General features: G+C 47.7%; 1 protein-coding gene and 1 long non-coding RNA gene across 3 annotated transcripts in view; one reads left to right on the top strand and one right to left on the bottom strand.

Annotated features, from left to right (window-relative positions):
* Positions 1-6,059: 6,059 nt before the first annotated feature.
* The window catches only part of ARFGAP3 (ADP ribosylation factor GTPase activating protein 3), a 60,146-nt gene continuing 44,568 nt past the window's right edge, over positions 6,060-21,637 (top strand). Inside the window, exons 1-3 of one of the 2 annotated variants that reach the window (XM_023221799.3) lie at positions 6,060-6,331; positions 13,726-13,844; positions 20,375-20,447. In XM_023221799.3, coding sequence (XP_023077567.1) covers positions 6,263-6,331; positions 13,726-13,844; positions 20,375-20,447 — 261 coding nt within the window. In that variant the 5' untranslated portion in view covers positions 6,060-6,262. Of the gene's footprint in view, positions 6,332-9,171; positions 10,208-13,725; positions 13,845-20,374; positions 20,448-21,637 lie in introns of those variants that run through there. The other variant, XM_023221800.3, reaches the window with a different exon arrangement.
* LOC111548922 lies at positions 8,988-21,335 on the bottom strand. Its single transcript, XR_002733557.3, has 5 exons — positions 21,296-21,335; positions 20,151-20,328; positions 19,809-20,051; positions 11,944-12,290; positions 8,988-10,006 (listed from the first exon to the last, which is right to left on the bottom strand). It is a non-coding gene; the product is annotated as an uncharacterized LOC111548922 (long non-coding RNA).

Genomic DNA, 21,637 nt, shown 5'->3' with positions numbered 1-21,637 from the left:
AATGCCATATGAATGGAACCATGCAATATGTAGCCTTGTCTTTTTTCACTTCACATGACTCATCTGAGATTCATCTATGTGGTTTCATATGTCAGTATTTTGTTCCTTCTTCTTCTCTTTTTTTTTTTTTTTTTTTTTGAGACAGGGTCTCCCTCTGTCACCCAGGGTGGAGTACAGTGGTACAATCTCTCCTCACTGCAACCTCTGCCTCCCGGGTTCATGCGATTCTCATGCCTCAGCTACCTGAGTAGCTGGAATTACAGCCACACACCACCACGCCCGGCTAAGTTTTGTATTTTTAGCAGAGATGGAGTTTTCCCATGTTGGCCAGGCTGGTCTCAAACTCCTGGCTTCAAGTGATCCGCCCACTTTGGTCTCCCAAAGTGCTGGAATTCCAGGCGTGAGCCACAGTGCCTGGCCTTCTTTTGTTTTTTTATTTTTTATTTTTATTTTTTGACAGTGTCTCGTTCTGTCACCCAGGCTGGAGTGCGGTGATGCAATCATAGCTCACTGCAGCCTTGAACTCCCGGGCTCAAGTGATCCTCCTGCCTCAGCCTCCTGAGTAGCTGGGACTACAGGCACGTGCCACCATGCCCCGCTAATTTTTTACTTTTTTGTAGAGATGGGATCTTGCTATGTTGCCCAGGGTGGTCTCAAACTCTCTGCCTCAGCCTCCCAAGTGCTGAGATTACAAGCGTGAGCCACCACGCCTGGTCCCAGTAAATTCATTTCAAATGTATCTGACCTATACAGAAAGAACATGACAAAGAGATAGCATTCACTTGCTTTCACTTGGCACTAAGCAAAGTCCACAGGTGTTGTCTTCCAGGGACAAGGGACAGGATCTGTGCGTATTCTCGCTTGTGATTCATCATATGACTATGTAGCCGTGTCTGGTTTCTCTTTAGGGTGGCATTTGGCTTTCAGCAAGCTCCTATTAAACTGTAAATGAACTAAACATAATGCTGTTTCACTTGGCCATCACTATGTCAGGATCTCTTCATGAAAGACGAACAGCACAGAGTTAGAATTCAAATACTCTACAAGAGGGACAATACTGGGCCGGGTGGTGACTCGCCCCTGTAATCCCAGCACAGTGGGAGGCCGAGGCAGGCGGATCACTTGAGGTCAGGAATTCCAGACCAGCCCGGACAACACGGTGAAACCCCATCTCTACTAAAAATGCAAAAATCAGCTGGGTGGGGTGGCGGGTGCCTGTAATCCCAGCTACTTGGGAGGCTGAGGCAGGAGAATTGCTTGAACCCAGGAGGCAAAGGTTGCAGTGAGCTGAGATCATGCCCACTGTACTGGATGACACAGCCATCTTTTTTTTTTTTTTTTTTTTTTTCTGAGACGGAGTCCCGCTCTGTCACCCAGGCTGGAGTGCAGTGGTGCGATCTCGGCTCACTGCAAGCTCCGCCTCCCGGGTTTACGCCATTCTCCTGCCTCAGCCTCCCGAGTAGCTGGGACTACAGGCGCCCGCCACCTCGCCCGGCTAGATTTTTGTATTTTTTAGTAGAGACGGGGTTTCACCGTGTTAGCCAGGATGGTCTCGATCTCCTGACCTCGTGATCCCTCCGTCTCGGCCTCCCAAAGTGCTGGGATTACAGGCTTGAGCCACCGCGCCCTGCCTTTCCCCTCCTTTTTTGCATTTGAATTTGGATTACTGGGTTTTGTTTCTGCCCCTCCCCTGGCAGCAATAGATGTTTGCCCATTCCCTGAGACAGAGGGAATTTACTGCTTTTGCTTGCTTGCTTGCTTTTTTTCTTTCTCTCTCTCTCTCTCTTTTTTTTTTTTTTTTTTTTTTTTTTTTTTTTTTAGCGGCGAGTCTCCCTCTGTCGCCCAGACTGGAGTGCACTGGCTTGATCTTGGCTCACTGCAGCCTTCGCCTCCCACGTTCAAGCAATTCTCCTGCCTCAGCCCCCAAGTAGCTGGGACTATAGGTGTGCGCCACCACACCCAGCTAATTTTGTGTTTTTGGTAGAGACAGAGTTTCACCATGTTGGCCAGGCTGGTCTCGAATTCCTGGCCTCAGATGATCTGCCTGCCTTGGCCTCCCAAAGTGCTGGGATTACAGCCATGAGCCACCGCACCTGGCCTGCTTTTTTTAGACGAGAAGGGTACAGAGGAAGCAGGTGGGGTCTGTGCCTGTTCCTGAGCAGCTAGATGCCTACCCCACAGAAAGGTCTCTCTCCAGGCTCTTTGCCAGTCCCCATCTTCCTTGTGAAGTACGGTTTCCGGCGAGGTTTATTAAAAAGGGCTTATGAATGAGTGTGAACTCCCTTTGTATCTGAGGCCCCCAGCTAGTCCAAACTCACATGCCAACCTATACTTGGCCTTTAAGACTTAATTAAAATTATAGCGGATTTCCTGTTGCCAACTAGTTTGGCAGTAACCTCTTTCTCCTGTGCCCTGCCAAAGGTGAAGGGGTCCTTGAGTTCTGTCTTTGGAGAGGCTTCTCTTGTCTCTCTTTGGCATTGAGGTTACTTGGTTGCCTTGCAACCTCAGCTTTCTGATGGGCTCAACAGAAGTTACAATTTGGTAGATTATCCAGCTTTTCTCATTATGATATTGGGAGTGATAGCCTTTGTAGCTTTCTACATTCTAAGCCCATTCCACAAATCTTTATTGAACGCATACTATGTGCCAGGCATTCTAGGTGCTGGGGATAAAGAAGTAGAAAAAACAGGCTGAGCATAGTGGCTCACACCTGTAATCCCAGCACACTAGGAGGCCAAGGTGGGTGGATCACTTGAAGGAGTTTGAGACCAGCCTGACCAACGTGGTAAAACCCCATCTCTACTAAAAATACAAAAACTAGCCAAGTGTGGCGGCAGGTGCCTGTAGTTCCAGCTACTCAGGAGACTGAGGCAGGATAATTGCTTGAATCCAGAAGGCAGAGGTTGCAGTAAGCTGAGATTGCACCACTGCACTCCAGCCTGGGTGACAAAGCAAGACTGTCTCAAAAAAAAAAAAAAAAAGTAGAAAAAATAGATCTGATTTCAAGAAATTTATATTCAATTGAGGAGAGGCAGATACAAATAGAATATTATATTTTATAATATTAGATGCTAGTAAGTTCTATGAAGAACACTTAAGCAACTGACAGATAAGACAACTATAGTGTATTGGCCAGGTGCGGTGGCCCATGCCTGTAATCCCAGCTCTTTGGGAGGCCAAGGTGGGCAGACCACCTGAGGTCAGGAGTTCGAGACCAGTCTGCACAACACGGTGAAACTCTGTCTCTACTAAAAATATAAAAATTAGCCAGGTGTGGTGGCATGCGCCTATAATCCCAGCTACTCAGGAGGATGAGGCAGGAGAATCGCTTGAATCCAGGAGGCAGAGGTTGCAGTGAGCCAAGATCTCACCACTGCACTCCAGTGAGACTCCTTCTCAAAAAAAAAAAAAAAAAAAAAGTAGAAAAAACAGATTTGATTTCTATATATATATATTTTTTGTTTGTTTGTTTGTTTTTGTTTTTGAGACAGTCTTGCTCTGTCGCCTAGGCTGGAGTGCAGTGGTGTGTTCTCCGCCCACTGCAACCTCTGCCTCTCAGGTTCAAGTGATTCTCCTGCTTCAGCCTCCTGAGTACTTGGGATTACAGGTGCCCACCACCACGCCTGGCTAATTTTTGTATTTTTAGTAGAGACGGGGTTTCACCATGTTGGTCAGGCTGGTCTCGAACTCCGGACCTCGTAATCCACCCACCTCGACTTCCCAAAGTGCTGGGATTACAGGTGTGAGGCACTACACCCAGCCAGAAGTATGTATTTTTGTATTCAATTGAGAGCCAGATACAGAGAGATAGAATATTATATATTATAGTATTAGATGCTAAATTCTATGAAGAACACTTAAGCAACCATAGTGTATAAATGGTACCTCCTACCCCTTCCTCCCCTATTCATGTAGATACTGTCTATAATTTACTGTTTTTTTTCCCCCTCTCCTCAGGGATCTCTATGGTGGAGAATGGGCTAGACTGCCCTCCTCTGTTAATATAACTTAGTAAGATTTCAGCTCCAAGTAGTAAATGGGACCGTCATTCCCATTCCCATCAGGAAGGATAGGACTGCTGCTCATAAACATGCCAGGTATTCTGTATAAGGCCAAACTAGGACCTGGTGGACACAAAGCACAAGTGTTATACTTCAGCTCAATACAGGAAGAACTTTCAAACCCTCAGAGCTGCCTGCAAAAGTAATGTACTTTTCTGGAAGGTAATGGATTTCCCTTTCTTGGAAAAGTTGCAGCTTTGGGTTTATAAATTACATTGTCTGCAAGCTCCCAACTGCCCCGAGGGTATCTAAGCAGACGGGTGGAGTGTACATTTCCTGACTTCTTTTTTTTTTTTTTTTTGAGACGGAGTCTCGCTCTATCACCCAGGCTGGAGTGCAGTGGCCAGATCTCAGCTCACTGCAAGCTCCGCCTCCCAGGTTTACGCCATTCTCCTGCCTCAGCCTCCCGAGTAGCTGGGACTACAGGCGCCCGCCACCTCGCCCGGCTAGTTTTTTGTATTTTTTAGTAGAGACGGGGTTTCACCGTGTTAGCCAGGATGGTCTTGATCTCCTGACCTTGTGATCCGTCCGTCTCGGCCTCCCAACATTTCCTGACTTCTAACAGTAGAAAGGCTCCACCAAAGGCTGTCTTCAGGACAGCCCTAGGAAGCTGCTTGCCTGTGCTACTCAGCACTGATTCTTTAATTTCTTTGTACGGATGAATAAACCATGCTTTATTTTGTTTTTTTGAGACAGGGTCTTGCTCTGTCGCCCATGCTGGAGTGCAGTGGTGCGATCTTGGCTCACTGCAGCCTCGACCTTCTGGGCTAAAGCGATCCTCCCACCTCAGCCTCCCCAGTAGCTAGGACTACAGGTCCATGCCAGCATGCCTAGCTAATTTTTGCATTTTTTTGTAGAGATGGGGTTTCACCATATTGCCCAGTCTGGTCTTGAACTCCTGAGCTAAAGTGATCCTCCCACCTCAGCCTCCCAAAGTGCTGGGATCATAGGCACGAGCCACTGAGCCTACAAATAAACCATGCTTTAGAGAAGTTAAGTGTCTTGACCAAGGCCACAGAGCTAGGAAGCAGATGGCTGAACTGGGATTGAGGTCTAGGTACTGTCTTTGATGCCAAAACGTACTATCCTTCCTCACTATCACCCAACCTCTTTCCAGTGGCTCCACACCCATTGTGGTGACAGAGGCACCTTCTGTTGAGTGTAAACTCTTCTGGCTGGAATTGTTTCCCAGAGAGTAGGGTTTAGCCCCGAGGGCTGGGGTTAGAAGTCAAGCTTCTCATCTGGACTCATTAGTTCTGAGTGAGCACTTCTGCCTCAACCCGCACCGCTCTCTCTCCATGAACGTGACACAAAAACCCTTGGTTTCAGAAAGCCAGTTTCCAGGCAAAGAAAGCTTTCCACCCAGGGCCTGGAGTGAGCTGAGGGCAAGAACAAAAAGAGTCGGGCGCGGTGGCTCACGTCTGCAATCCCAGCACTTTGCAAGGCCGAGGTGGGTGAATCACCTGAAGTCAGGAGTTAGAGACCAGCCTGGGCAACATGGTGAAACCCCCGTCTCTACTAAAACTGCAAAAATTAGCAGGGCGTGGTGGTGGGCGCCTGTAATCCTACCTACTGGGGAGGCTGAGGCAGGAGAATCGCTTGAACACGGGAGGCGGAGGTTGCAGGGAGCCGCAATCGTGCCACTGCACTCCAGCCTGGGGGACAGAGCGAGGCTCCGTCTCAAAAAAAAAAAAAAAAAAGGAAGGCGACCAGCTAACGTCCGGCGTCAAGGAGCGGGAGCCCACCATCCGTCTCGTGCCAAAAGATGGCGCGTGGGCCCCTTCCCCTGCCTCTGATATTTCCATGGAAGCAGCCGGTGAGGCGAAATGGCGATCGACCAGACTAAAGGTTAGTGGAGCCTATGGCAGTGCGCGTGGCAGCCAGCCACACCCGGGACCGGCTTCGCCCAGAGCTAGGGGCGTGGAGCCGCGCCGCAAATGGCGCGCGAGCCTCCTGCGCACGCGCGTCCAGCGTCCGGGGTCTGGCCAGCCGCGCGGCTGAAGCGAGGACGGGGAGGGAAAGCAAGCGGCGCCTGCGCCCCGGCGGTGAGCGGGCCCGGTCGTGGGCGGGGCTTGGGGCGGAGCCTGACCGTCACGTGCAGCACCGCCCCCGCGGCCTCGTCGCTCCTGCTGAGGCGGCAACCGCTCTTCGTCGGTCCTTACAGGTTGGCTGGGCCAGCAGCGCCCGGCTTTCAGCTGACGATGGGGGACCCCAGCAAGCAGGACATCTTGACCATCTTCAAGCGCCTCCGCTCGGTGCCCACTAACAAGGTAGCGGCCGTGAGCGAGTGCGGGCCTGCCTTCCATCCCTGCGGGAACCGGCGGGCGGCCCCTGCGGGCGCCAGTGACCGTGGCGTGGGAGGCGGGGCCGGCGCGGCCTGTGACACGTCGCACTGTGGGGCCGCGGCAGCCTGGCCGGGACGGGACGGGCAGGGCCGGGCAGCTGGGAGGCCCGGGTGGGAGACCGGAGCGCGGGGGTCCTCACGCGGGCCGGGGAGCGTTCCCGGGGGCGGCGGCGCGGGCACACCCCCAGCGAGCTCTTGGGGCGGGGGGCGAGCACTGGGGGCTCTGAGCGGGGGCGGGGTCTTCCTCGGGGGCGCTGCGAGGAGGGGGCTCCCGGCTCAGAAACCCCGGCTGCTGGCGCCGGATGCGGGGAAATCTCGGCTACCCCCGGCGCCATCCTGGAGCTCGACCCCGCCTGTTGGAGCCGGCCAGGCTCCTCGGGCCTTGCGGTGCCTGCCTCGGTTTCTCTTCTGATAAAGCTGCCGAGTAGTCTCCGCTCTGGCTTCCAGCTTTTGTCGCTTTGGCCAGGGAGGTTCACCACAGCCTCCTCCCTCCCCTCGGCTCTCTTTGGAGATGGGGGTTTTCTTTTTTTTTTTTTTGTCTCCAGAGACTGTTCTCTCTCTGGAACTTTTACAGCTTTGCGCAGCTGGCTGGAGGTATTGGGGTGACGCAGGGGGCTAAGGTGACAAGTCGGGTCGGAGAGGGACCTGGAGAGTGCAAAGGGCTGTTGCGTCAGCGTGGACTCTCCCCACCCCTCCGGTGACACGAGTTTTGTCTGGTCCCCACTGTCACTTCCGAAGGGAACAGCTGTTACTGAGCATGGTCCTGAACCTCCACATGCTGGCATAGGAAATGTTATAAGATAAGTGTTTCTGTTGGTTTTAAGTCTTGATGGTACAGGGAAGCCCATATTTTTTCCAGCCTAGGTGAGGAAGGAAACAGTTTATTGGGGGTGATGTCCGATGGATGTGGGAAAGTTAAGAGAAAGGCTCCAGGAATTCTCCAGTGTCCATTTCTTCACTGTTTTCTTGATTTTCACATTTTTATGTATTTATTTATTTTAGAGACAAGAGTCTCACCCTGTCACCCAGGCTGAAGTGAAGTGTCTTGATTCTAGCTCACTGCAGCCTTGACCTACCCAGCCCAGGCCATCCTTTCTTCCCAGCCTCCTGATGAGGCTGAGACCACAGGGCTGCACCACCATGCCCACCTGATTTTTATTATTAATTAATTTATTTATTTTTGTAGAGACAGGGTCTTGCTATGTTGCCCAGGCTGGTCTCAAATTCCTGGGCTCAAGCAGTCCTCCTGCCTCCCCCTGCTTTGGCCTCCCAGAGCGCTAGGATTATAGGCATGAGCCACCATGCTGGCCTTAATTTTCTTTCTTTCTTTCTTTTTTTTTAATGTTTTAATTTTAATTTTTTTGAGACAGTCTTGCTCTGTCGCCCAGGCTGGAGTGCAGTGGTGCGATCTCAGCTCACTGCAACCTCTGCCTCCTGGGTTCAAGCAGTTCGGCCTCAGCCTCCTGAGTCACCAGAATTAACAGGCATCCACCACTACACCCAGCTACTTTTTGTATTTTTAGTAGAGACGAGGTTTCACCATGTCAGCCAGTCTGGTCTCAAACTCCTGGCCTCAAGTGATCCAGCCACCTTGGCCTCCTAAAGTGCTGGGGTTATAGGCGTAAGCCACCGCGCCCAGCCTTGATTTTTAAATTTATATTGATGGGTTTATGAAGAGTGGGTCCCGTATAACTAGACAAGATTAGGATCTGCGGTTAGCAATGTGTAAACTATATATTTTTTGTCACCTTTATCTCAGAAACATCAACATGTATTTTCTTTGATTTAATTCAAAGATAATTTTAAATAAGAAGTCAATGTCTTTATATCAAGAGGCTTTTGAGAGATAGGCTCGTATGGTCCAAACTGCTACTTTCTAGGTATGTCACCCTTGGACAGGTTACTTGACCACTTTGTCTCTTTTTTCCTCATCTGAAAATGGGGCATGAACTGGACCTAATTCAGAGGGTTATTGTGAAGATTAAATGGAATAATCCAAGGAAAACGCTTAGAGTAAGAACTGCATATAATAGTCTTCAATAAATGGCAACTGTTTTTATTATGAAGAACACACATATGAAAAAGTTTACATTCTGTAATAAGATTAATAAAAGCAAAGATCAGAAATGTTTTCTGGTAATGTTTTCCAGTAATGTGCTATGTTTCTTGGTTGAGACCTTGTATTTTATCAACTGGTTTGAAACCCTTACCTAAAAGACAACAATAGCGTTTTAAAATTGGGGTTATAAAAGAGAGCTCTAAGATACATGAGCCAGGAAAGGTAATCAAAGAAAAACAAGTTGGCTTACCTTTAGAATATGGTATCCAATTTCTTCCTCTCATGTATGATGATTTACTCTGGATGAAAGGTCATGAGGGTCAATTTTCTTTTTCTTTCTTTTTTTTTTTTTTTTTGAGACAGTCTAACTTTGTTGTCCAGTCTGGAGTGCCATGGTGCGATCTTGGCACACTGCAACCTCCTCCTCCCAGGTTCAAGAGATTCTCTTGCATCAGCCTCCTGAGTAGCTGGGGCCACAGGCATGTGCCATCAAGCATGGCTAATTTTTGTATTTTTAGTAGAAATGGAGTTTCACCATATTGGCCAGGCTGGTCTCAAGCTCCTGACCTCAAGTGATCCGCCTGTCTCAGCCTCCCAAAGTGTTGTGTGATTACAGGCGCGAGCCACCGCACCTGGCCAAGGGTCAATTTTCTGGTTTGTGAAATCCTTCTTTGTTGCTTTACCATTCCTTACTTTTATATAGATTGGATTATTCATTCAACAAGTATTCCTCAAGCCCCTATGGTATGCTGGGCACTGTGTAGAGCATTAAAGGTATGTACACTGATGGTATGTTCCTGTCCTCTGGGAGCTTACAGTCTAGTGGATGGATGAAGGGCAGATGCAGGACAGCAGGTGGTGTGTTTTCTGCTCTGAAGCACAGTGTGGTGGAGCTGGAAGAGTGGCTCGGGGAACAGACTGCATGGGATCCAGTCCGCACTGTGGACATTTCCACTAAGGAATTACTAAGAAGTGGCCACTTCTTATCTGTCATACTTAATTCAGTAATTCCTTAGTTTTCTCTAAAATGGAGATCAAGATTTACTGCCGCCATCCCACGACCGGAAGGACTCCTCATGCTCTCTGCAGCATGGTGCTTCTGTCGCTTACAGAACAATTTGCCTTTGATGATTTTCAAGAGAGTTGTGCTGTGAGGTGGCAAAAGTATCCAGGAAGCAGGATGCCATTGCCTCAAGGAAAAAATGGTCCTTTTCGGCAATGTGTTCAGTACTGGTATGGTTCAGGCTTGGCCCTTGTGTATTACCTCATACAAAAGACTTTTCCAGGGCTTCGTGTTACCAGTTGGCATTGGAGCAGGTGCATCCCAAGGCACAGGGTGCTCTGGTCCCTATTCTCGACATTCACTGTCTCAAACGCACCAACAAGCACAACTTCGTGGACATTGCTGATGCCAAGTTGAAGATTCCTAGCTCTGGATCCAAGTCAGAGAGCCGTCTCCACATCAGCTCATCCAGAAGTGCACCCTTCAGAGGTGGCACCTTGATGAGGTCTTCCTGGAGCCCAAGGATTGCCAGCAGATTCCTGTGCTCAAGTTCAGTGGGGAGAATGGTGAAGAAGTGAAAAAGAAGTAGAGACGATCCAAAAGACCCAGCCTGCTTCTAGTCTGGCCTTCCCTCATCTCCACCATGTGCCCACCAGGGGTGATGGCTCGTCTGAGTGACAGACACTCCCTTAAGCCAGTTTTCCGGCCACCAGTGGGATGATTGTACATGCTGGCATATGGTAATTTTGGTATAATTCTAACTTGGGCACAACGAATGCTATTGTCATTTTTAAACTGAATCAGAAAGAAACTCTTATTGTAAGATAATTTATGTGAAAGTTCTTTGTGTAAGAAAACACATGATAAAAAGAATCAGAATTAAGAAAATGTTCATTGATTTAAAAAACAAATAAATAGGCCAGGTGCGGTGGCTCATGCCTGTAATCCCAGCACCTTGGGAGGCTGAGGCGGGTGGATCACCTGAGGTCAGGAGTTCAAGACCAACCTGGCCAACATCATGCAACCCCTTCTCTACAAAAATACAAAAATTTTTATTTTTTTGGTATAGGCAGGGTTTCGCCACGTTGCCCAGGCTGGTCCTAAACTCCTGAACTCAAGCGATCTACCTGCCTTGGCCTCCCAAAGTGCTAGGATTACAGGTGTCAGCCACTGCACCCAGCCTGTGTATCTAATTATCTAATACATTTTTTTTTTCCTGCAGAAAGATTAAAGACAATTCTATTGGAGGATTTTTTTCCTATTCTGAGTTTAATGAGTTATAAATACCACTTTCCACAACAAGCACTGTGTATTTTATGGGCCCAGCACACTTCCCATGTGTGACTCTGCTCGTTAGCACTGTGTGTTTTAAAGTACTTTTATGCTCCTGTTGGTGAAGAATGTTGGGCTTCAGTGTCAGTGTTGAAGGGGCGAATAATAATGTTTGAGCTGGCAATAAGTTTTTAAAGTTTTTCTTTTGATTAACAAATATTTACTGAATGCTTACCATACCATGGGTAAGCCTGTTTTTCAGGCTGTGTGTGAGATTTTAAAGTACACAACTATTCAGCAAACACTTATTGTGCATTTACCATGTGCAGGTTCTGTCCTAGTAGACAGGAAAGCAAGGTGACATGACGGGGCCGGACTTGGTGGCTCACACCTGTAATCCTAGCTTTTTGGGAGGCCGAGAGGGCCCAAATTGCTTGAGCCTAGGAGCTCAAGACCAGCTTAGGCAACATAGCAAGACCCCTGTCGCTACAAAAGAAAAAAATTAACTGGGCGTGGTGGCGTACACTTGTCCTAACTGCTTAGGAGGCTGAGGTGGGAGGATGGCTCAAGCTCAAGAGTTCGAGACTGCAGTGAGCTAGGACCCTGCCCCTGCACTCCAGCCTAGGTGACAGAGCCAAGAAAAGCCATAAAGCAGCAAACCAGGGCCATGCCACTGCACTCCAGCCTAGGTGACAGAGCTGAGAAAAGCCATAAAGCAGCAAACTAGGACCGTGCCACTGCACTCCAGCCTTGGTGACAGAGCCAAAGAAAGCCATAAAGCAGCAAGCTAGGACCATGCCACTGCACTTCTGCCAAAGTGAGAGCCAGACCTTGTCTCTTTAAAAAAAAAAGCCATAAAGATTGGTGAAAGGGAAAGATTTTACCCCTGTAAGAGCTCTCAGGGCCCTCGGTGGGCAGGGGACATAGTCCTCGGTTATGAACATGCTTTTAAGAGTTATCAAAGTGACCTGGACAGAGTGAGGTGATGGAAGTAGAGAAGGGCACAGCATTTCATAAAGGAATATCTCTCTGTATTAGTTATCTATTGCTGTGTATCAGATCGCCCCCAACTTAGCATATGAAACAACAGATAGTTCTGAGGGTCAGGAATTTGGGGTGACTTAGCTGGCTGCTTCTGACCCAGGGTCTTTCATGAGGCTGCAGTCAAGCTGTTGGCCAGGGCTGAGGTCATCTGGGAGCTTACATGGTGGTTGCAGGCCTCCTCTCCTCACTGGCAGTTGGACCAAGGGCCTCAGTTCCTCAGCACTTCACCCTCTCCACAAAGCTACCTGAGTGTCCTCAAGACATGGCACCCGGCTTCCCCTAGAGCTCGTGGTCCAAGGTGGGGAGGGAGCAGGGGGAGAAGAAAAAGCCATAGTGTCATTTGTAACCCAGTCTCAAAAATGACATGGTCATTTCTGCCATACACACACACAGACACACAGATCACCTTGGTAAAGTGAGGATGGAGATTACACAGGACGTGAATACCAGGAGGTGGGTTTCATTGGGGCCATCTTGGAGTCTGGCTGCCACAGCTTCTTCCTCGGGCTGGGGAGAGAAGAAATATGTGCAACAGCCTGCCGTCTGGTGTAGCCAGTGCCAGGAAGGATGCTAGAGCCAGAGTGTTCCCAGGCAGGGCTGCTTCCCTCACTAGCATTCCTTGACATGACTGGTAGGATCCCTGCTGCAGCTTCAAGGATAAGGCATGTTTGAGATGGTACACAAACCTAAATTCTCTTCACTATGTATAGTGTGCGTTTTTAAAATATATACATGATAGGCCAGGCAGGGTGGCTCACGCCTGTAATGCCAGCACTTTGGGAGGCTGAGGTAGGCGGATCACGAGGTCAGTAGATTGAGACTATCCTGGCTAACACGGCGAAACTCCGTATCTACTAAATATACAAAAAAATTAGCCGGTTGTGGTGGCGGGCGCCTGTAGTCTTAGCTACTCAGGAGGCTGAGGCAGGAGAATGGCATGAACCTGGGAGGCAGAGGTTGCAGTGAGCCGAAATCATGCTGCTGCACTCCAGCCTGGGCGACAGAGCGAGACTCCATCTCAAAAAAATAAATAAATAAATAAAAATAAATATATATAGGCCAGGCGCGGTGGCTCAAGCCTGTAATCCCAGCACTTTGGGAGGCCGAGACGGGCGGATCACGAGGTCAGGAGATCGAGACCATCCTGGCTAACACGGTGAAACCCCGTCTCTACTAAAAAATACAAAAATCTAGCCGGGCGAGGTGGCGGGCGCCTGTAGTCCCAGCTACTCGGGAGGCTGAGGCAGGAGAATGGCGTAAACCTGGGAGGCGGAGCTTGCAGTGAGCTGAGATCTGGCCACTGCACTCCAGCCTGGGCTACAGAGCGAGACTCCGTCTCAAAAAAAATAATAATAATAATAAATATATATATATATAAAATAATCTGTAATATACTATATAAATCTTATAGTAAACTGGGCACAGTGGCTCATGCCTGTAATCCCAGCACTATGGGAGGCCGAGGCTCTCAGATCACCTGAGGTCAGGAGACCGAGACCAGCCTGGCCAACATGGTAAAACCCCGTCTCTACTAAAAATACTAAATTAGTCGGGTATAGTGGTGCGAGCCTGTAGTCCCAGCTACTCCGGAGGCTGAGGCAGGAGAATCAATTGAACCCAGAAAGCAGAGGTTACGATGAGCCTAGATCGCACCACTGCACTCCAGCCTGGGTGAAAGAGTGAGACTGTGTCTCAAAATAAAAAAATACATAATATAGTAATTAACTATACTAACTTATAATTAATATAATTATATATAATAAAGAACATGAAATATGAGGCTTTAAAAAAAAACCTAGGTGAGATATTTTCTAATATTACAATCCCAAAGTTTATATTATAAAGACTAAGCAGTTTTCAAGCTAAGTCATTTACTGTATCTTACAGGATAATTTATTTGGCTAACATAAATTAGTAACTGAATTTAGCATTTTTTTTTCAGGTGTGTTTTGATTGTGGTGCCAAAAATCCCAGCTGGGCGAGCGTAACCTATGGAGTGTTCCTTTGCATTGATTGCTCCGGGTCCCACCGGTCACTTGGTGTTCACTTGAGTTTTATTCGGTAAGTGAATCTTCTCTCATTGGGGTGAAAGTGATTACATTGTTACATGGGTGGGTTTTTTTTCCCTTTTTTCTTGTCTTTTTTTGAGACAGGGTCTTGCCTTGTCACCTGTCACCTTGGCTGCAGTAGTGCCATCATAGCTTCCTGGGCTCAAGCGAACTCAGCCGGTACAAAAAAATAAAAAATGCTGTGGTGTGATGATGTATAACTGTAGTCGTGGTTACTTGGGAGGCTGAAGTGGGCGGATCACTTAAGCGTAGGAGTCAAGGCTGCAGTGAACTATGATCATGCTGCTGCATTCCAGCCTGGGCGACAGAGTGAGACCCTGTCTCTTAAAAAAAAAGGAAAGAAATTTGATTTTCAGGGTTGTCATACAGTATTAAAAGGTGAGGCCTTTAAGAAGTGGTTGAGCCCTCATGGATGGATTAATCCATTCCTGGATTAATGGGTTATCATGTGAGCGGCTTTATAGGAAGAGGAAGAGAGACCTGAGCTAGCACGCTCAGCGTTCTCACTAGGTGATGGCCTGTGCTGCCTCTGGGCTCTGCAGAGTCCAGCCAGCAAGAAGGTTCTCACCAGATGTAGCCCCTTGACCTTGGACTTCTCAGCCTCCTTAACTGTAAGAAATCAACTTCTTTTCTTTATAAATTATCCAGTTTCAGGAATTGTGTTACAAGCAATGGAAAACCAATTTATGACAATTATCTTCTAATAATTCAGCAGTACGAAGTACCGACTCATGGGAGAAGGGGAATCAGGTGCTGTGGGTCTGTCCTATGTCCACCAAAGTGCAGAGTTTATGTCAATGATGAGACGCTCTCCTTGTAATAGGGCTTCACTTCCAGCATAATCTTACAGATCTGGCTTCCAAGGACACTAATATCACAAAGCCTGAGTGAATAATTTTTAGTGGCAATTTCAAATGTTTATAACATGAAGGTCTTTTTTCTCCTTTTGTCTGAAGACTTGGGTTGCACTGGCCCCTGTGGTGAGTAAACCATCTTCTACTTCTGATACTCTACGGCGATAGCCCATATGGGGCCTATGCAAAGCATCAGAAGACACCACCTTTGGACAGACAGTCTGATGGGATAACCCCACAGGCCAGTGGGAGGCAGCACTATTTGTGAAGTGAAATAAATTGAAATAATAAAAGACATAATGGAAAGTTCCCCGGGGCTTGAAAGCTAAGCAAGGCCTGCATGTCAGCTGCCACAGGCCCTTGCCAGGACAGCCTCTGCAGGGCACCCTCAAACAGCCATGGCTTAGTCATTGCTGCCTTCCCCAGACAATCCAGAGATTTCCCTACTGCATCTTTTCTAGGGAAGGAACCAGTTAGGCTACCCATTTGGAATTATGGCAAGCAATCCTATATTATGACTTAAGGAATATTGAAATATTGGTACAACATGATTATTAAGAAGGAGCATTTGTGGCCGGGCGCGGTGGCTCAAGCCTGTAATCCCAGCACTTTGGGAGGCCGAGACGGGTGGATCACGAGGTCAGGAGTTCGAGACCATCCTGGCTAACACGGTGAAACCCCGTCTCTACTAAAAAATACAAAAAGATAGCCGGGCGAGGTGGCTGGCACCTGTAGTGCCAAAAAAAAAAAGCATTTGTTCCTATAAGGTAAAATCTATTATAATTCTTTGTTTGTTTGTTTTTTTGAGACGGAGTCTCGCTCTGTCGCCCAGCCTGGAGTACAGTGGCCAGATCTCAGCTCACTGCAACCTCTGCCTTCCGGATTCAAGTGATTCTCCTGCCTCAGCCTCCTGAGTAGCTGGGATTACAGGCATATGCCACCATGTCCGGCTAATTTTTGTATTTTTAGTAGAGACAAGAGTTTCTCCATGTTGGCCAGGTTGGTCTTGAACTCCTGACCTCAGGTGATCCGCCCACCTCAGCCTCCCAAAGTGCTGGGATTACCCCGGCTGAAGCTTGTTTTTAGTGTACTTTGTTTTCCAGATTGATCGTTTCCAGTTAACTTACGGTAACCTTCCCTGCCCAGAGCAGGTGAAGACTACACTCCAATACCTAGTCGCTTCTCTTCCTTCTGTCTTTACTGTGTTCTTTCCCTCCGCCTTTCTGCTAAGTCTTGCCCATTATAATCTGGCTCTTACTTCTGGTTTAAGCCATTCCAGGAAATTGGGTGATTTTATGATGTGTTCCTCCCTGAGGCAAGGACTGACCTAGAGCCTGAGGGTGGTACAGCAGGATCTGTTTGGGCCATTGCAGGTTTAATTACTGACCTTTTAAAAGTCAGATAAATAGAACTGTATGAATCACTGTGCTTGTAAATGATTCAAAAACAACAATTCAAATTCATGACACAACCTTAGGGCAGGAGTCTAGGATTTGGGCAAGAGAAAGTCAAGGATGAGAAGGTACTTGGTATGGTTTTTGTTATTTTTAAGGCAGAGAAGAGCTATTCTTTAAATTTTTTATTCCTAAAAAAAATTGGTGGGCCGGACACAGTGGCTCACACATGTAATCCCAGCACTTCGGGAGGCCAAGGTGGAAGAATCACTTGAGATTGGGAGTTTTTTTGGTTTTTTTATTTGCTTGTTTTTTTTGTTTTTTGTTTTTTTCTTTTAGACAGTCTCATTCTGTCGCCCAGGCTGGAGTGCAATGGTACGATCTCAGCTCACTGCAACCTCCGCCTCCTGGGTTCAAGCAGTTCTCCTGCCTCAGCCTCCCGAGTAGCTGGGGTTACAGGTGTGTGCCAACACGCTCAGCTAATTTTTGTATTTTAGTAGAGACGGGGTTTCACCATGTTGGCCAGGCTGGTCTTGGACTCCTGACCTCATGTGATCCACCCGCCTCAGCCTCCCAAAGTGCTGGGATTACAGGCATGAGCCACAGCACCTAGCCGAGCCTGGGAGTTTGAGGCTGTAGTGAGCTATGATCTTACCACTTCACTTCAGTCTGGGTGACAGAACAAAGACCCTGACTCAAAAAAATAAAAAAAAAAAAAAAAAAAAAAAAAACCACTAGCTAACTGGGAAAAAATCCAAGCAGTCCCAAAATATGAAGTCTCTCCTCTAGAATACTTTTCCCCTCTTCTTCCCCTCCCACTGCCAGACACACACACACACGCACACACAGACACACAGCTTCCTGTGTGGCATGGGTGGTGCGCATGTTTAAATGGAGTTTTTTTCCTTTAACTAGAATTTCAAGTCAATAAATTTACAGAGGAAAAATAATTTATAAGTTATGGCTTTTGGCCAGGCACGGTGGGTCAAGCCTGTAATCCCAGCACTTTGGGAGGCCAAGACGGGTGGATCACGAGGTCAGGAGATCAAGACTATCCTGGCGAACATGGTGAAACCCCGTCTCTACTAAAAAATACAAAAAACTAGCTGGGCGAGGTGGCGGGCACCTGTAGTCCCAGCTACTCGGGAGGCTGAGCCAGGAGAATGGCGTGAACCTGGGAAGCGTAGCTGGCAGCAAGCTGAGATCCGGCCACTGCACTCCAGCCTGGGCAACAGAGCGAGACTCCGTCTCAAAAAAAAAAAAAAAAAGTTACAGCTTTTGCCAAGCAAAAGGGGGAAGGCAGATTAAGAGTATCTGGGGAGGGCAAGCTGCGTTGATTGCTGACTGCTCCCACAGTGGACCTGATTGAACTGACCTCTGCCCCTTTTCACCTCCATTGCTGGGATCTCCATATTTCAGGCTGCGCTTCCCCTCTAGCTCTGTTTCTTCTCAAGTTTGCCGTTATGTATTTCATGAGCTTATTAAAGGTGAATGGGATCCCTGCATCTATCTTGTTGGCATGGGGTTAGAGACAGGCTTAAATACAACGTAAATAAGAAGATGGACTGCAAAATTATGTATCAGAGTTGGAAACTAAGTCCTGTGCCCACTTCTGGTTGGAAAATTAGGCAAAGTTTAAAGGAGGTCATGTTTGCGATGAACTTGGAAGGTTTGGTGAGGTTTTGATAATGGGACAAGGCTGGGCATGGTGGCTTGTGCCTGTAATCCCAGCACTTGGGAGGCCCAGGTGAGAAGATAGCTTGAGCCCAGGAGTTTAAGACCAGCCTGGGCAACATAGTGAGACCTCATCTCTACAACAACAAAAAAAGATAATGGAGACAAGGGAGGGAATATTGAGGTCAGTGCTCGGACCTTCAGATATAGAAGTAGGAAAAAGCGAAATGCCTCGTAGTGAGTTTTTGTATGCATAGGAAAATAAAGAGAAGTGAGAGTGAAAGGAGAGGATCTGTGTCATATTGTGGAGCTCCTTAGCTTCCAGGCTGGGAACTAATACTCACTCCTGAGGCCCTGGACGGGTGAGGCATGCAGGGAGGCTGACTTAGCCTGGGCAGAACGGGAGACAACGTCAGGAAAAGGTGAGGATGCAGGAGCTGGGATGCGGTGGGGCAGGGCGGTGGGGGAGGGCAAATCTGAGCTGTCCTTTCCTGGCCTTGGGTGTGTTCCTTACCTCTGAATGTCTTACTTTCCTTCTCTTGAAAGTGAGGGTAAGAATACTAGGACCTGCCATATAGGGAGTTGGCAGGAGCAAACAAAAGAGTCCCATACAGCCTGGCACATAGTGAGCCCTAGAACACGTTGATGATGACCAGGGCAGAATCTGGGCTCCTGCTCGGTGGACACTGGGGAGAATCTTTTTATGATGTTAGTATAGAAAGGGTCTTTAGTAGAGACGCTCTGTCACCCAGTCTGGAGTGCAGTGGTGTGATCTTGGCTCACTGCAACCTCTGCCTCCCAGGTTCATGACCTTATAGAGTTAATCAAACAAGTTATAAACAAAGGGCTGCTGGGAAGTAGTTACTGAGCTTGTCTATAAGTAAAACTCTAGATTAATAGTGGTATGCACTTTGGGAGGCTGAGATGAGGGGATTACTTGAGGCCAGGAGTTCGAGACTAGCCTGGCCAACATGGCGAAACCACGTCTCTACTAAAATTATGAAAATTAGCCAGGCGTGGTTCCGCACGCCTCTATTCCCAGCTACCTCTGGAGGCTGGGGCACAAGAATTGCTTGAATCCAGAAGGCAGAGGTTACAATGAGCTGAAATCGCATCACTGCACTCTAGCCTGGGCGACAGAGTGAGACTCTGTGTCAAAAAAAATAGAAGGTATGGTTCACTGGGCATGGTGGCTCACACCTGTAATCCCAACACTGAGAGGCCGAGGTGGGAGGATTGCTTGAGCTCAGAAGTTCTAGACAAGCTTGGGCAACACAAGACCCTATCTCTATTAAAAAACAACAAAGAACAAACAAACAAACAAAAGGTCGGACACGGTGGCTCATGCCTGTAATCACAGTACTTTGGGAGGCCAAGGCAGGTGGATCACCTAAGGTCAGGAGTTCAAGACCAACCTGACCAACATGGAGAAACCCTGTCTGCTAAAAATACAAAAATTAACCAGGCGTGGTGACACATGCCTGTTATCCCAGCTACTCGGGAGGCTGAGGCAAGAGAATCGCTTGAACTCAGGAGGTGGAGGTTGCAGTGAGCCAAGATCGTACCATTGCACTCCAGCCTGAGCAACAAGAGCAAAACTCCGTCTCAAAAAAAAAAAAAAAAAGCCAGGCATGGTGGCTACCATCTACTTGGGAGGCTGAGACAGGAGGATTTCTTGAGCAATCCTGGTTGAGGCTGCAGTGAGCTGTGATCACACTACTCTATTCCTAGGTGACGGAGTGAGACCCTGTCTCAAAAAGAAAGAAAGAAATTAGTAAATATAAGGGCAGCACAAAGGAAAGTTTTGGTGCACCTGAAGCTTCTTTTCTTTCTTCCTTGCCCGTTTTGTAAAAGGTATTCTACGTATACCCATTCTAAAATAGCCACATTCCTTTACAGTTAGTGTAAGGCAAGCTATTACTGAATAACAGCCTCTGCTTTTTGCTCATTTCTGTGGATTCAGTATAAAGATTCTAACATTGTTGCTTTACAGTCGACCCCTTGGTGAATGTACATTGTTGAAGCTATACTCACTGCCTTGTTTCAGATGTACTTGTTTTACAGTGGAGGGAAGTCAGGCATAAGGTGTGGCAGGGCAGGAAGTGCTTGTAGCTTTCACTTCAGGAGCATGAAATCTTGTGTTTTCTCTCCCTGCCGGTCGTGATGTTGGGTAGGTCTCTTCTACCTTGTGATGAGAGAATGAGCATCCTCCAAGCTTCTGGTAGGGATCAAACTGGACAAGTAGATCACCGACATGAAAACATCCAAACAGTGCATCTGTATCGAGTAGAGACGCATTAACAAATTCTAAATTATACCCAACCAAGGATAGGAGGCAAAGGGTTGGTGTTGTTCCAGCAGCCTGCTGACACTTACCATGTCCCCATGCCCTGCATTCCAGGAAGGACGACAGGAGCCAGGGGTTGCTCGCACCAGCCATCATCCACTCTGGAGTCCTGGCATCCCAAAAGTGGGGTCCTTGTTGACACAAACGTAGAATTCTTTAGAATCCTAAAAAGGAAACCTTGTTCTCAAAAGCTCGCTGATTTTGATCCTGGGGATAAAAAATATTAACGTTTAGTAATATTTTTTCCATTTAGATCTACAGAGTTGGATTCTAACTGGTCATGGTTTCAGTTGCGATGCATGCAAGTTGGAGGAAACGCTAATGCAGTAAGTTCATCTCAAACTCATCATTTTCCTTCTTGTTTAAATATTTGTTACACGATAATAGTAAAGAAGCTTAGGCTAGGTGCAGTGGCTCATGCCTGTAATCTCAGCCGTTTGGGAAGCTGAGGTGGGGGATCCCTGGAGCCCAGGAGTTCAAGACCACCCTGTGCAACATGGCAAGACCCTCTATTTATAAAAAACAAACAGGTCGGGCGCAGTAGTTCACACCTGTAACCCCAGCACTTTGGGAGGCTGAGGTGGGCGGATCACTTGAGGTCAGGAGTTCGAGACCAGCCTGGCCAGCATGGAGGAACTCCGTCTCCACTAAAAAAGAAAAAAAAAACAAAAAACAAAAATTAGCCAGGCATGGTGGCGCACACCTGTAATCCCAGCTACTCGGGAGGCTGAGACGGGAGAATTGCATGAACCTGGGAGGCAGAGGTTGCAGTGAGCCGAGATCAGACCACTGCACTCCAGCCTGGGTGACAGAGCAAGACTCCACCCCAAAAAACAAACAAAAAGAGTTCAATACTTGCAAGTTTGGGAGGCCCTATGAGATGAAGCAGAGAGCCTGATGGGTTTTGGAGTTGGACAGACCCAGTTGACTTGTTTATTGAAAAATCTGTTAAACACCTAATAAAATGGAAACGTTGGCTACGTGCTGGGGATAACAGACAAGACAAACAAGATCCCCACTGGGCACAGTGGCTCATGCTTGTCATCCTAGAACTTTGGGAGGCTGAGGCAGGCAGATCACCTTGAGCCCATGAATATAAGACCGGCCTGGACAACATGGCAAAAGCCTGTTTCTACAAAAAATACAAAAATTAGGAAAGCATAGTGGTGCATACCTGTAGTCCCAGCTGCTCAGGAGGCTGAGGTGGGAGGATCTCTTGAGCCTGGGAGGTAGAGATTGCAGTGAGCTGAGATGGTGCCATTGTGCTCCAGCCTGGGTGATAGAGTGAGACCTTGTCTCAAAATACTACGCAAAAATAACAAAGATCCCCTCTTATAGACAGAGGCAGTCAGAGCGTGATCAAAGATACATGTTCACAGGAAAATGACAGGCAGTGGTAAGTGCTTTAAGAAAATTAAAACAGGAAGCAAGGTACAGAGAAACTGGAGGCTTCTTTATGACAATAGTTTTTTAATAACTGGGGTGACTTTTGTGGTTAGGATGGAATGCTTGTATT

This window comes from Piliocolobus tephrosceles, chromosome 19 (assembly GCF_002776525.5).
Source record: "Piliocolobus tephrosceles isolate RC106 chromosome 19, ASM277652v3, whole genome shotgun sequence".
Lineage (NCBI taxonomy): Eukaryota > Metazoa > Chordata > Mammalia > Primates > Cercopithecidae > Piliocolobus > Piliocolobus tephrosceles.
Note: the sequence above shows the minus strand (reverse complement) of the source record. Positions and strands in the feature narration are given on the sequence as shown.